Source organism: Dermacentor variabilis, chromosome 6 (assembly GCF_050947875.1).
Source record: "Dermacentor variabilis isolate Ectoservices chromosome 6, ASM5094787v1, whole genome shotgun sequence".
Lineage (NCBI taxonomy): Eukaryota > Metazoa > Arthropoda > Arachnida > Ixodida > Ixodidae > Dermacentor > Dermacentor variabilis.
The window spans coordinates 188,258,536-188,274,271 of NC_134573.1; the positions used below are offsets into that span (position 1 = coordinate 188,258,536).

The window sequence follows — 15,736 nt, forward strand, 5'->3', positions numbered from 1 at the left end:
TTTCGCTTTCGTCATTCTTTTTGTGTGCCACACCTCCTAATCATGGAACTGCAAGCAACATCTTTATCAGAAAGAGTGCAAATCAGGGAACTGTATAGATTTCACGTAGTGCAATGCACGCCTTCTTTTTGAATGTGCGATACGGTTAACATGACAGTGCACGAAACTAGCTCATTTGCGTTACGCGCATCCAAAGCTCTAAGTGAGAGGGAGTTTCGGTCAGATTCCGTGCATGTTCGCGGTGCAAGACATATATACGGCGCTCACAAGAGACAGGGCGTCAAAGAAGGGACATGATTGCATGTTCCGTGTGCCGTATCTTGCCTAATGTCATGCTTTACTGCGAGTACCTGATAGCCTTCGTGGGTGAAATTTTGAGTCCTCCATTCACAGCAGCGTGCTTCAACAAGGCTTGGCATTCATGTTTGGCCGCGTAATATATAGAGGAAGCGTACAAGGCGAGAAAAGTAAGAGTGGGCCCGCCATGCTGCAAACTCGTGGACGTGCAATAGGTGGTGCACAATATCACCTACGCGCAATATCTACAACATACAGTAGTGCCTTACGAGTGTTATTGCTGGGATACTATTAAACAGCTAAGCTAACTTATCTCTTCGCGTCTTGCCTCCGTGTCTGCACCGCCGAAGCCAACATGTGCCGTCTTCCAACGCAAAGAAAAGAAATCTGGTCATTCGGGCATCGGTAATTGGCAGCATGGCGTGCCCATATCGGTCGACCCCGGTAGTACATGCATACACGACCGCGCTCGAGCGATATCGATTCGTCCCCCGTTTTCGCCCATCTTTCGAGGCCGCCGCATGGCGGGATGGGCTGAGGACTGGCGCGTTACTTTTCTCCTCTGTACAGGGGCGGCATGCAGCTACTGTATGCGTGCACACCACTGTCGTCACCGGAGGAGAGCCACCGACCGGCGTAGATGACGGGCTCCTTGTCGTCGCTGCGGAAGAAGAGGATGGCCGGGATGGCGAACACGCCGTACTTCTTGGCGAGCGCCATGTCGTCGATCTTCACCATGTTTATGCCGTGCGCGTCCGCGTCGTCATCGATTTTCTCGAGCTCTTCCAGAACCTTCACGCACTGCTTGCAGCCCGTCTTGCTGTCTGCGTATGCCGAGACGTCGTGTTTCAGCCGCATGGCGTGCACAGCTTTCCTTCTTTTCTCTCTCTCTCTCTCTGTAGATGTATTGAATGCCAAATCGTTAGAAGAAATTGACGTCGTTAGTCGCACCGTATGGCCTTTACACCTTTCCTCATGCATGAAAAACATCACTGACGCGCGGAGCCACGGATGGAGCAAGAACACGCACACGGAACCTGTTCTCTCCGTTTCTTTCTTGCTATTTGTTTGCCAACACTCTTTTCTAATCACGATATCTTGACAAACAGCTGGAGTCACTCACTTTTCTAACACCCATTACCATGCAAAATATGCTACCGTTATTTACACATTTAAAAAGTGAGTGTTTAAAAAAACTGTTTAAAATAAGTTCATCAGCTTTTCCTGACAGAACAAAAAAGTTTTATTCAGCATCCGGAACCATGTTAATCGGGAAACATTTAATATTAACGGCTTCCACTAGCCGAGTGGCCATGACGCTCTGCAGCTGAGCATGAGGTCGCAGGTTCGGTTAGCGGCAGCGGCGGCCTCTGTGCAAGCGCAAAGGTGGCACACAATAAGGCTCGTCCCAAGCATCCCATTGTGTGCGTCGCTTATAACCCGTGCAGTGCTTTAGGACGCTAAACGCCATCAGTCGATTTACATATTACAAATGTACATTTACAGTCCTCACACTTGTCTCTCACTGAAAAACGCTATGTTTTACCGCAGTCGTCCCCTTCTTTTTCGATAACTGATGGGACCGTCTCTCTCTCTCTCTCTCTCTCTCTCTCCTTGACGGCCGTCATCACCACCTTATTCTTACTAACGCGTCCACAAAAAAAAAAGAGAGAGAAAAAAACAATATCGTGTCCCACTATCTTGTCGTGGTCGTCGATATTACTCCTTTCTCTGAGCCATGCAACGACTTCAGCAAGCATCAGTATACTCACGCACGTAGCAGAGCAAGAAATCAGAGCACACGCTTGCACTGAATAGCCCATAGCTGAGTCGAAACGAGTTGGAAGAGGTCCAGGATCGAGAGATCTTATTTTAGTTGCCGGCTGGAAGCGCAGAGTTTTGTTTCGTGTTTCTTTGTTACGTTATGAGTGGCGACGAATATTGGCCGGCAATATTTTGCGGGACAGGCTAGAGTGTATAACGTTGGTGAGACGTTAGATATTTTAGCTGAAATTATTTTTGGGTGCTTTGAACTTTCAATTCTCTGTCTTATTATTCTCTTTCGAACTAATGATCCTACGAAAAAAATGAAAAGAAAAGCTTGCGTGTGTACGCCTCCGCTTCCCCGAGAAGACGGTATTCGTGCTGCTTCCTTTTATACCATTAGGACACGTTTCGTGACACCTCATGAAGCCAGTTCCAGATCGGCTGGAGAGAGATGTCACGTTTTTCAACGACAGTCTGGATCGAGAGCTTCTCGCGCCACCTTAAACAGAAAGCGGGCGAGGCCCTCTGAGCGATTGTGTGTCTCGGTTTCGTGCTATTTCAAGATATACCGCAGAAACCACCTTACAGAAGAACACGGTCAGGTACTCAGACTTCGCCAGGATCCTTTCGAACATCCGCTTGTTCACTCTCTCAATGGCGTCATCCATTTCCATGTTTTCTGGATTGGTGAGCCACTCCAGCACTTCCTCTTCGTCGAAAAGATCGCCTGTTGATAGGAGCATAAAATGCGCTCTTTAGAGAACGGGCAACAGGTGCTGTGCAGCAGGACAAACGTTATTAGCACGACGTTAGATGGTGCTTAGCTTCCGGGATGTCTTCCCGCTCAGTATAGAATTGCACATTCACACTTGCCCACTTTGCAATTATACCACGCGATTTTTCGGCGTACCTTGTAGATGCCTACTGTCCCACGGTCAGTTGGCAGGAAACACACTTGTGCGTAATTTCTAAGCTTCTTTATTTTCTTCATGCAGCTCACTAACAAAACAAGCTCTCAGTGCCTGTTTTAAAATTAACACACGCGAGGACATGAATTGTGGGACTCGCAAATCTTTTCGCAGATTAAAGAGTTTTAGTATAGCGTGAAATACTCGCGTTAGAAGCGACGCAAGGCTAATGCTATCGTACACTAGTGATGGAGGTGATATCTAGCCCTTAAGCTGGTTTTTGCAATTCTCCGGTGCTTTCGCCGTCATCTCCATCCTTACCACGATTGATTAGTGCGTGTTTGTCATGAAGCGTTCTTGCACACGTTCGAATACGTGAACCTGAATATTGGTTCTTATACCCCATATTTGGTAGCGACAGTCTAAATGAACACTGCTACACAGGTGTGGTTCCTGAGGTGCTCCACTAGATAGTCGAGTACGGGAATGATTTCGGGACAGCGGAAAACAAAGTCAGTGCATCTTCTGCACCCCGAGCGACGGAGATTTCTGTCGCTTACTTTCATGTCATAGCGGCCTCCTGGGAAGTCTTACTTACTCGCACAAAACGACACTCGATAGAACGTGAGAGGCAGGAGTTTTGCGCTGAGCATTTGGTGCCCTATAATCAGAAACATATTTTTTGCCTGTCACGTTTGTTGCCTTTGTCTGCCTGTCACTTACGTGTTATCTGGAGGGCAAAACTGTATACGTATGCGCCAGCTACAAACGGATCAGGATGCGAGACGGGTGTGCTTGGATGCGTGATGGACGAGGCTGCGAATCACCTCCGAAATTCTGCATTGCTTTGCTCAGTTGATGCACAACGAGTGGGAAAACAATACTGCTGTAACGGTACGAGAGGAAGAACGGTAGAGCAGTTCACCACGTCGTCTTGTTTCTGCTCGTCCTGCTTCAGTGCTGCTGTTTTCCAACTGCGACAAACCCTAATTCCGCTGCCTTTCTGCGCGCATAGTGAGCTTTAGGCAGCCGTTCACGACGCACGCATTCTTGCCATCGCCTACATTTTGTGATCCACTTTCCCATAAGGGCGCGACTGATGTGCCCTCCGGCTACTGCTCCTCCCCTTTCAACTACACAATATATATATATATATATATATATATATATATATATATATATATATATATATATATATATATATATATATATATATATATATACACTATAGTAGGTATGACGTAATAGTTTTGCGGAAGCCCGCAAGGTGGATCGTAGCAATTGCTACAAAGGAAACCCATACGGGTTCCTCGTAAGAAAAGCCTCGCAGTTGAAGAAAAATTCGTCCTGGTCCGGGACTCGAACCCGGGACCACCGCCCTTTCCGGGAACTATTACGTCAAACTCTTGCCCTTGCTTCGCGTTGTTGACCAATTCGACTTCGTCCTGCCATCTGCGGGCCGCTTGGTTAGCTCAAATGGTAGAGCGGCTGCCCGGAAAGGCGGTGGTCCCGGGTTCGAGTCCCGGACCAGGACGAATTTTTCTTCAACTGCGAGGCTTTATTTTCGAGGAACTCGTTTGGATTTTCTTTGTAGCAATTGCTACAATTGAGTGGATGTCTCATTCTCCCTTAATTATAATGTTAGCACGCATATGTTCTCCAACGCATGGCTCACCGGTGAACCTGAGGTGTTTGCCGTGCCGGAAGTAGGCGAGCCCCGGCGGGTTCCGGATGCCGTACTTCTTGGCCATCAAGTTGTCCTGCATCTTGACCAGGTGCACCTCGTAGTCGCTGCAGTCGTCGTCGATGTTTTCCAAGTGCAGCAGCATCTCCTTGCTCTCGTCGTCATCTTCCAGGTCTTCAAATACAAATGAATAATACATTAACACATTTTGCCTATTCTGCAATACTTATAGAGCTACACGCAGTGCATGCTGTTGTGGTATCAAAAATAACGCATGCAGTACGCGATACATACGACAAGAAGATATCCTGTTGCTTTATAAACACGATGCATTCGGTACAACGAACGAACGAAGGTTAAGAAAGGTCTGTGTCTTGGCAAAGAGCAATACTGCTGGTGCTGCACGAAGTAAACCATGCTGCGATTCAACCTGGCGTGAACATCGTGAAACCGATAAAAGCACATGAGAAGCATGGCAGGACCAGGAGTATGATCTGTTGCTTGCGCGCAACTGGTGGGAAGTACGTTAAAATGAACAAAAGCGAAGATAAGCTTTCGAGATATAAGCTTACTAAAAATGTCCCGGCTAAGGTGCTCGTGTCGCAAAATGGTCATCGTTAAGCAACGTTGCAGTTTCAGGACTAGATTATTCTTAAGGCGAAACATTAAAGCTTAAATTACAGTCTTATTACCGCTTTTTGTCAGCGTACACTACTGCAGTCGAGCTTCCTTCATATTCGAAGTGTGCTAAGCCGACTACGATTTGAGCGGCGCACCAAACTCTGCACACACATATCTATCTATCTATCTATCTATCTATCTATCTATCTATCTATCTATCTATCTATCTATCTATCTATCTATCTATCTATCTATCTATCTATCTATCTATCTATCTATCTATCTATCTATCTATCTATATATATATATATATATATATATATACACGGCATTGAACGGACGCAGTCGTAAAACGATAAAAATAATTTCAGGCAAGCATTGCTTACAAAAGAAAACTGCCAAATAGTCGGTGTCGACGATCATATTGTTGAGCATGTCCCTGTTGATGTTCTCGATGGTGTCTTCGTTCTTCTGCTGCACCAGCCACTCGAGCACGTTCTCCTCCTTCGTGAGATCACCTGCGTGAAGAGGCGAGCGTCCTCGGCGTAAGTGCTCGGTCTCGAGAGGGTGGCGTGTTCCAGCGGAGCAGGTACCCACCCACGTAGATGCTGGGCGAGCCGTGCTCGAAGTACACCAGGGATGGGTACTCCGACACACCGAGCTCCTTGGCGTACACCTCGTCGTCGATCTTGACGAAGTAGATGCCCTGCTTGTCGGTGTCGTCGTCGATGTTCTCCAGTTCCTCCAGCACCTTGTCACAGTCGGGACAGTCATCGGAGACTGTTTCGAAAAAAAGGCACAGAAAAAGAGAGGGGGAAAACAGACATACCGATTCGGCTAAATGTAGGTGCCTATTATTTACTTTCATTATTTATCTACGGATCTTAGTGATTAACACAGAATAGAGACAATAATAACGACCTCGGTGGCACGTAGTTACAAATTGGGTGTTTGTGCTGTTCATCCATCCGTCTAGTCAGCCTAAAAGTCAAGGTGCTTTATTTTTTCTTGACGGGCACCGATGGCAGTGGAAATGGCCATATTTTCGCGGTGCTTTAAGGCGGATTATGAAAGTTGAGCAAGTAATCCTATAAATAATTTTGAGCACCTACGGTTCTCTGTGTATATAACTTGAAGCAGCGCGAGTGGACGAGGACGTGAACAAGAAGACAACCACGACAGGACAAGCGCTGTAAACTCAAGAATAATCAACTCCGCCAAGTTAAGGTGTCACTCATGATTTCCTCCACAGTTCAAGAAAAACCAACTCGCCAAAATCAAGTTCGTATTAGAAAAGTTCTTTACCGGGTACCTGAATGTAAGTGTTCGACGTGTTTTACTTTGTTTCATTCCACCATCAAGCTTCACATCATTCGTGCTGGCAGTTTCATTAAATTATTTATATATATTATAAAATTTGAAATACTGGCAATTTGTGTCGCTGTTTCCTGCAGAGCAATTGATTGTAAAATGAGGGAGAATAAATTACACGAGCACTCGGCAATCGCAGATGAAACTACCCGACCAGTTTCGCATGCTTACGAGGCTACCTCATTTTTTCCATGGTGGTGGCGATGTCACATTGCCCACACTGATTAATGCCAGTACTTGCGGTGCAATGGTTGCAGTATATTCATTGTTTGGTTCAGTATTGCATACGTCACTTCCAGACTTACTGTCTCTTATTTCTATTTATTCCCCTCATCTTATAGGCATCACTGAGTCATGGCTACATAGTAATATTATGGCTCCCAGTTTGCTCCACCCGGTTTTATTGCCGTGCGCTTAGGCAGGATCCACGGCACTGGCGGCATCGTCGTGCTGCTTATCCGCTCGGATCTTCGTGTCTCAGTTTTGCTTTCGCCTCCGGATACAGAAACCGTTTGCCGTAAACTTTTCTTGAATAATCAGTGTATTGTAATTAGCGTTATATCTCTTCCCCCCGGTTCTTCCCTTGATGTCCTTCATGTCATTGCAAATTTCATGTGCCTGACTAACATTGCTGCCTCACGATTTATCTGCATGGATGATTTCAATGCTCCTGGAATTCACTGGCCTTCACTAAATACAACAGGTCGTGACGTAGCAATTTGTAATGAATTAATAAATATTTTCTTTTCCTTTGGGCTCACTCAAGTTGTTTCTAGCGCAACTAGGTTAAACTCCATCTTCGATTTGGTTTTCTTAAGCGCTGATGTAGCGAAATATGACTTCTCTTGCGAAGTAATTGACACACTCTCATATCATAAAGGTGTTTTGTTATCGCTCTCTTGTCCAACCTCCAAATCACCCTATACGTTTACTAGTTTCCCTGACTTCACTCGTGCGGACAATTTCATTACTCATCTCTTAGCTGATCATTTCGATACGCTTTGCTCTCTGTCAGACAGACAGGATGTAAATTGTCTTGTTAATTATTCTGAGAATGGTGTGAAGTCGTGTTCAACGATTTGTGCCCATTAAAACTAAGAACAGTAATGCTAACGTTCCGTGGATTACTCGCGACATCTTTATCTCGTCGTGTCCGTAGGCTTAGGCGTTCTAAACGAACTAACGATCCCATAACCCTGGACAGGTTTCACAAGGCAAAAAATTAACTTAATTTGAAAATGCAAACGGCCAAAGATTTCTTTTTTCGCGTTCAACAGCCTCATCTGTTAAGAACTAACCCTCGTAAATTTTGGTCTTCTATTTTACCTCGCGATGCTTCACCCACTTCATTCAAGATTGATAATGACGTGATCAGTGATCCGTCAGTAATATCGGATGCTTTCAACAAGTATCTTCAGTCCGTTTTTGTCCCCGATAGCAACTTCATTCCTTCTCTCACCAATATAGTTTGTTTTGAAGGAATCACTGACATCGACATAAACAGTGAAGGCGTTTTTAACATAGTATTATACTTGGATACGAAGAAATGCACCAGTCCGGACGGGATACACAATGCATTCTTGGTTTCTATACCTTGAGGTCATCAAGCTATCTGATGGTGATATATAACATATCTTTATAATCTGCCACTGTTCCTTCCTCATGGAAGTTAGCTAAAGTGCTTATTCTTTATAAATCTGGTGATAAGCAGTCTTTATCGAACTGCAAACCGATTTCAATAACATCACAGTCATGCAAAACCTTAGAACACATCATTCATAAACACAGTGCTTTTCCTTGAATCTCATAATCTGCTATCTAACATACAGCATGGGTTTAGGCGTGGTTTTAGTACGACAACGCGGTTAGTTGAGTTTACGCATGACATTTTGCTTAACCTTGATGTTGGCAACCAGGTTGACACTATCTCTAAGAATTGTCTAAATAATTTGACACAGTATTACATTCTAAGCTCCTTGATAAACTTAACGCTTTACTAAATAATTCTCAACTACTTAATTGGATTTCAAGCTTTCTTTCACTTCGTTTTCAGTTCGTCTCTTACAGCTCGACCGAATCTGCTGCTATTGATGTGACAAGCCTCAAGGCTCCGTTCTTGGGCCACTGCTTTTTAAAATTTGCATAAATAATTTTCCTGTTAACATCTCTTCTAACATTCGTCTTTATTCCGATGATTGCGTTTTATATTAAGGTGTTAACTCTTCTAATGATCATTACCGTCTCCAAGAGTCATTTGCTAGGTTTTTCACTTGGTGCAACACCTATCAAATGAACATTAACTTTGATAAAACCGTCCTTATGTCCTTCTGTAAAAAATCTTCTCCTTCTCTTTTTCCTTACTCCTTCAATAACCGCGCTGTGCGTAGGGTACCTGAGTACAAGTACCTCGGTGTTATTTTTACGCATAACATGTCATGGTCTAATCACATTGATTGCATTTCTATCAAAGCACTGAAGAAATTAGGTTACCTACGTCGTACACTATCCAACTCTCCAAAAGATACTAAGCTACTGTTACGTGAATCGCTAACTCGTCTTGTTGCTGACTGCGAATCTGTCGTTTGGAACCCTTATAAGCAGTGTGAGATTAACAGGCTAGAAGCAATTCAGGAAAAAAGCTGTAAGATTTATATGTCACCGTTATGATCGTGACTTTTCACCCTCTTCTGCACTTCGTTCCTTGAATTTAACTTGGCTCTATTCACGTCGCCGCATAGCATCGCTAGATTTCTTGAAAAAACATCATCAATTCTTCCGTTAGACTTTCGAAAACCTATACTAACCTCGCGCCAGAGTCGTCGACAAGACGACATCACAACTTGAATTTGATGCCCTACTTTGGACGCACTAGTATGCTTAAGTTAAGCCTTTTCTCCACAGAAGACTGAAATTCCTTGCCTGGGTCTATTCGCTCATGCTCACCCCGAAGAGTTTTGTCTCTGCCATCCGGGATAAATGGTCCTAGCACATCACCCTCATCGTTGTATCGTAGTTTTCTCTGTATAATTTTCCTCCCTCAATCCACTCCTGCTACAGCGGTTATTGCGCTGCAGTATGGATAAATAAGTAGATAAATGAATAAATAAATGAATGCTGTACATATACACTGCTGCTGCACTAGTCAGCCATAGTCAGCAATTTATGCAGCCCTGCATGAATATACAGTGTTGTATATTCATATTGGTTTAGTCTTGCGTAGGTGTGCATTCTGCTAACAGTTCCTCCGCTCGGACATAGCGATATAGCTTTTCGGTATAAGCAGGCGGACAACGCCGCTGAAGGAAGCTGAACACCCCCTTGGAATGGGCCAACAAGCAGCCTCGCGTTGCTTGCAGCACGCAAGGTGGAATGCACTTGCCATTACCTCCTGCCTTCGGTCACATCGTCCCGAACGCTGTTGAGCAAGCTGTCCTACTCAAGGATGCTATCAAGTATCCAGCAGGGCGATTCGTTTGCGAAATATTGACAACCCAGTCACGCGGGGGCCTTACAGAAAAAAACGGCGACGCTTTCCATGTCCTGCAACAGCATCTCCAGCATCCTGCGATCCACGAGCTCGATCTCATCGTCGGACCTCTCCTTCATTTCAGTCAGCCACTTGAGCACTTGGTCTTCGTCCTTGAGGTTTCCTGCAGAACAAAGAAAGAGTTGCACGCCATTACGGAGGACAATGATTTCACGCCGCGCGCAATGAATTGTGGGCACTTGATTAAACGAGCCCCGAAACAACCTCCTTCACTTTTTACCGCGATGTGTCCTCCGCAATCGGTCGGGAATACTCCGCCACGATAATAGAGAGTTTTAGAATAGGGGCCCCAATAGTTTGGGGCCCCAAAGAGCTTTGCGGGTGTTAGCGTTGGGGCACGCTGGAGTGAAGAGTTTTAGAATAGGTCTTTGCGTTTGCGGATAGCGTCTTGCGCTGACAGTGCCACTACGGCGTCAATGAAAAGCTATTAGAAATAATTACATTAAGTATGCCATTTTAGAATAAGAATAGTAATTCTGCCTTTCGTGTATTCGCGTTTAATTATAATTTATAGGTTATTCCGTTAGCAGCAAACAATTAGTTGCGCTGAGTTTTGAGTAACCAACTTTACGTGCCTTCACCAGCCAAGCTAAGCCGTGTTAGGCCTACAAGCCATAAAACCTACAATCGAATTCGGAATCAGCGGCGTCTAATGAACCAATCTTCATAACACACGCTAGATGAGAGATAGCGATAACCGCAGTCACTTCTCCTAGCTTGCCAACTTCTCACGTTACCACGAATCGAACCCAGTTTGGTGCTAGGTTAGAGACGTCACTTCGATGTTTGTTTACGCAAATCTTTTGCGGCTACTTTTTGGGCTCCCGCTAAATCAGTGAAATAGCGTGCCCAACGCAAAACCCAAACGCAGTTTGCGTCTCGCGCATGCGCAGTGCCTTCGACGCTATTTCTTTGGGGCACCTATTCGAAAACTCTCTAATGTAACTGTTCCATTCCGGTGCCACTCCTTTTCGCTCTTGGTGAGTGGCCTGAGCGGCGCACCGCCCGCGATATTGCTGGCCGTGAGTGGCGGACACGAGAAAACAGTCGAGTCGAGCGAGTATACGCGACAACGGCTCCGGCGTAAATCATCTGGGTGCCCGCTCACGCGGCCCATCCTGGTAACGAGGCGGCCAATTCCATGGCTCGAGTTTCGACCGACCGAGCAGGCCCGCCCCCGCCACGAATGGATACGCGCGACGCGCTCCTCGCGTTATCACGCAGCACTATCGCCTCTCTCGCCTCACCTACCCCCTCCGCACCAATCCCTTTCCCAGCCCCACCAACACTTATGGCGCCACTTTCAGGCCCACACCTATCTTACTCCTGCACGTCTTGCCCTCTTCCACCTCGGGACGCACTCGGCGGCTTGCCGCTTATGTGACGGCTCCCGCGCCGATTACGCTCACGTCCTTTTCTACTGCCCGGCACACTTGCCCCCTGCCTCTTGGCGCCTAAGCAATCCGCAGCAGTGGGAGGCTGCTTTGTCCAGCACCGAGCCGGATATCCAACTCCGGCTGGTGAACTGGGCGGAGGACGTCGCGACTACGCATGGCCTGGACGCCACAACCGGCAGCCTGAAGGCCGCCCACAACGCTGTTTTTTTAATTTGTTTTTACTTTTGGCCTTCTCATCAATAAAAGTTTTTTCACCACCACCACCCCACACAAACGTGTCGCCACGGGTGTCTTTCTCGAAAGCTCGGAGGAAGCGAAAGAGAACGCGCATGCGCACCTCGTGATCGCGTGCGAGTCGAGCACTGCCAACGCCTGAACAAATTCTCAGGCCTGCGCATAAAATTTTGGCATCACCAGGTGCCGACCGGCCGTCGCGACAGCTCCGCAACAGTGCTTCAACCTCATTTCGCCTCGCTGTGTGTTCGTTTTCCGAATCGTTTATATGCGACTGTCGCTTTTCCGACGTCGGTGTGCCATGAAAGGCTAAATGTGCGATGCCAAACACGTGTTGCGTGCAACGCTGTTCTGGAGGCCATTCGATAGGAAACAAGGTGCGAGCATTTTCATCTAAGATAATGAAAATGCTTGCACACGGAGCAGATGCATCCCCGCCATTCCTCAAAAGGCGCCTACCTAGAAGGTAGGGTTCTTTCCGTGAGCCAGTGATTTTTCCAGCACAATTCACCGCTGCTCGTGTTCCCTGTGCTTAATGTCTTAAACAGGGCGTTTTCAAACGCAAGCGCCGCTTTGGAAAAAAAAATGAGAAAGCAAAACAACAACAGCAAAAAAAAAACAAAAAAAAAAGAAACGTAACGGTGATAGCAACGATGAATGCGAAGGACGGGTCGCCGCCATTTCCAAAGGGAGACCGTGGGGCTTCAGTGGTTTCTGTGTAGGGGGCCTACTTCATTTATTATTTATCTTCACAATACTAGATGCATAATATCCAAGCAGGCGTCTCTTTTTGCTCAACACGTACGTCCTTGTGTACAGCGAATGTGATAGGCTTTAGTTCTAGAACGTGTATAAGAACCTGAAGGATAACGGTTACGTTGTCACTCATTCATTTATACAGTCCGCCATACATGATGTGTGATATCTGGAGTAGTGCTGTACATTTTGTTTAGAGGTCGAAGGAGTTGGTTATGCAGAAATGGTTCGACTGCCGCACTATAGGTAGAATTTATCAGCAGCGAACTCAGTGAAAAGAAGAGCAGGCGCGTTTTTCTTTGGCTCACCATCGTAGTACTGAGGAAACTTTTTCTTGAAGAACACCAGGGCAGGCAGCGAAATGATTTCGTAAGCCTTGGCTATCTTCGGGTCGGTGACCTTGACGAAGTCGATGTCCAACGCCTCTGCTTCGTCGTCGATGTTCTCGAGCTCGGCAAGAACCTTGTCGCATTCCGCGCACTTCGGCTTAGCTGCGTGATGTGAAATCATTGTGAGTGCAAATCTCATCTACACTCGTGCCATGGATATGATGTTAAATCGGTATGTGTAGTCGAGCGGCTCTAGCAGTTATAGTATGGTAATAAATCATTCACACACTGCGAAAATAAACGTTTTCACAAACGCACCTTTGACATCGTTAATTGACATTGCCGGCTGCTGCACAGTCGTGGCACAGCTACTGCGTTCGCGAATAGCTGTGCAGGAAATGGCGTCGGCAGGGGGTGAACGCCAGTTAACGAAGATAAAATTTAACAACAGTGCGAGAGCGCTACTCTCCGCGTTAGATGAGCGGTTTATAATGATAACCGTTTTGCACTGCACAGCCTAATCTATCGCATGTGTCGTATTTAACGGAACTGCTGTAAAGGAATACTTTATTAATGTCAGACAAACTGAGCCAATAGTTGGTAACACCTTGTAATTATTTTTTATCTGTGCTTGATCAGGAATGCTAGGTCATTCCCACATGGACCAAGCGTACCTAATTCTGGTGGAGCTGTCGCCCTGCGCTATTTATCGCCTGACCTGGGAGGCGAACCCTCAAACGCAACTGCAGCAATCGCACTCTGCGATACTCACTGAAGAAAACTGCCACGTAGTCGCTAGTGCTGAGCAGTTTCTCCAGCATCTTCTGGTTGACGCTCTCGATTTGGTCTGGAATGTCCAACGTCTCCTCGCTCGTCATCCACTTCAGAATCTCGTCTTCGTCCATGAGGTCCCCTGCAGGGAAGCACCACGCGACCGTTGACTCACTCGATGGGCAGTGGACACCCGCGAAAGCCGGTCCCAATGCCTTCGCATGACGCCAGCAGTTCTATGCAGATAGAGCTACGGCTGTCCCTCCGTTGACCTTCTCGGGTAATTGCGTATTTATTCATCCTGTCGTACTATCGACTGGAGATCGTGGTCAATCGACTGAAGCTATGAGAACCAACGAACCGATCGTAAAACAGTGAAAACAAAAGCCTACCTTTGTAATGAACAGGCTGACCATTCCTGAACAAGACGATGGCCGGAAGACGGGTCACTCCGGCCTGCTTTTTAGCCAACTTGGTGTCATCGGTGGTCACGATAATTATGCCGTGGTCGTCGGACTCGTCATCAATATTTTCAAGCTCTGCCAGGATTTTCGGGCACTCCTTGCAGTTATCAGGCGCTGCGACAAGGAAACGCACGTCTCTGAATGACATACATGACCCGTAATTTACTGCGCTGGCAAGCCGCATGTGAGGCAACTCAAGGCTGATGATTCACAAGGCTAATGATAAAAACATTCCAGAAAACTATCGTCCTATCTCCACCCTAACTGCTATAAATATTGTATTCGAAAAACTAATAGTCAAACGAATTAACGAATTATGTCTTAACACCAAAGTATTCTTACACCCTGTCAGCATGGGTTTAGAAAGGGTAGGTCAATTGACACAGCAGTCTTGTCCTTATCTGACCTTATTAACTTCCACTTAAATAACAATGGAACAGCTGTAGGTATGTTTCTTGACATAAAAAAAGCCTTTGATACTGTCAACCACAGCACATTATTAAACAAACTAGAATGATATGGTTTTCGTGGAATGTGCCTAGAATTCTTTAAAAATTATCTAGGAAACCATAAACAGACATTGCAAATAGATCATACCTGGTCTGATTTTCTTGAAACAGTCTTGGAGTATACCTGTAGTTGAGTTTTTGGACCGATATTTTTCGCACTATACATTAACGACCTTCCTAGAGCGGTAAAATCTTTTCAATATTTATGCATGCTGACGATACAGCTCTCATATGCGCCCAAGAGTCTCCAGACCATACCTTTATTTGTGCGAATTCAGAGCCTGATGATATCCACAAGTGGTTCTGTTCAAACAAACTAACGTTAAATACACAGAAACCCAAGTATATTGTTTTTAATACACCGTCCAAAATTCTAGAGAAACACTCACGAACACTTACACTAAATAATTCAGCGCTAGAACGAGTGAATTCGGTAAAATATCTAGGCGTTGTACTTGACGAATCTTCTAACTGGAAACCTCATATCGACGAAGACTAAGAAACTCAGTAATGGTTGTTTTCTCATGCACAAATGTCGAGACATATTTGACATACCGACATTACCAATAAATTATTTCAGTGTACTTCATAGCCACTTAAATTACTGTTTAGTTGCCTGTAGTCACACGCACACCGCTCATATTTAGAACCAGTTACAAGCGCTCCAGGAAAGAGCAGTACGCTTTGTGGCAAATTCAGACCGTGCTGCACATGCACCGCCACTCTTAATCCGAAGCCTAAGTATGCCGTTCGCCACTCTTGCTTGATTATAAAACTGCGCTAATGGTCCATTGTGGTACAAGCACAAACTATCCAGTCTTCTAATCACATTTTTAGTGTTCTCACTACGAAAGCCGTAGCAAAGTACGAGGCAATTACGTCACTGTGGAAGCAGAAAATGTCTACGGTAAGAAAACTCACAACTAATGGAGTCGCCGTATGGAATAACCTTCCACTAGAACTAAAACAGAGTAAGAATTTCTCTTCAGCATTGAAAAGACATTTCCTAAGTAATATATAGGCACTTAATATATTAACTGCTAAAAACCATTTGTCAAGACGAGTAATCATTTTGAACTGA

General features: G+C 45.6%; 1 protein-coding gene across 4 annotated transcripts in view; it reads right to left on the reverse strand.

Annotated features, from left to right (window-relative positions):
* The window catches only part of hlk (hulk), a 140,009-nt gene that overhangs the window by 39,584 nt on the left and 84,689 nt on the right, over nucleotides 1–15,736 (reverse strand). For 2 of the 4 annotated variants that reach the window (XM_075697121.1, XM_075697119.1), the window contains exons 16-24: nucleotides 14,075–14,260; nucleotides 13,684–13,824; nucleotides 12,891–13,073; nucleotides 10,161–10,298; nucleotides 5,875–6,057; nucleotides 5,664–5,795; nucleotides 4,648–4,830; nucleotides 2,651–2,791; nucleotides 900–1,121 (exon numbers count right to left, since the gene is read on the reverse strand). In XM_075697121.1, the coding sequence (XP_075553236.1) occupies nucleotides 900–1,121; nucleotides 2,651–2,791; nucleotides 4,648–4,830; nucleotides 5,664–5,795; nucleotides 5,875–6,057; nucleotides 10,161–10,298; nucleotides 12,891–13,073; nucleotides 13,684–13,824; nucleotides 14,075–14,260 (1,509 nt within the window). The remainder of the gene's footprint in view (nucleotides 1–899; nucleotides 1,122–2,650; nucleotides 2,792–4,647; nucleotides 4,831–5,663; nucleotides 5,796–5,874; nucleotides 6,058–10,160; nucleotides 10,299–12,890; nucleotides 13,074–13,683; nucleotides 13,825–14,074; nucleotides 14,261–15,736) is intronic. The other 2 variants (XM_075697120.1, XM_075697122.1) reach the window with 2 other exon arrangements.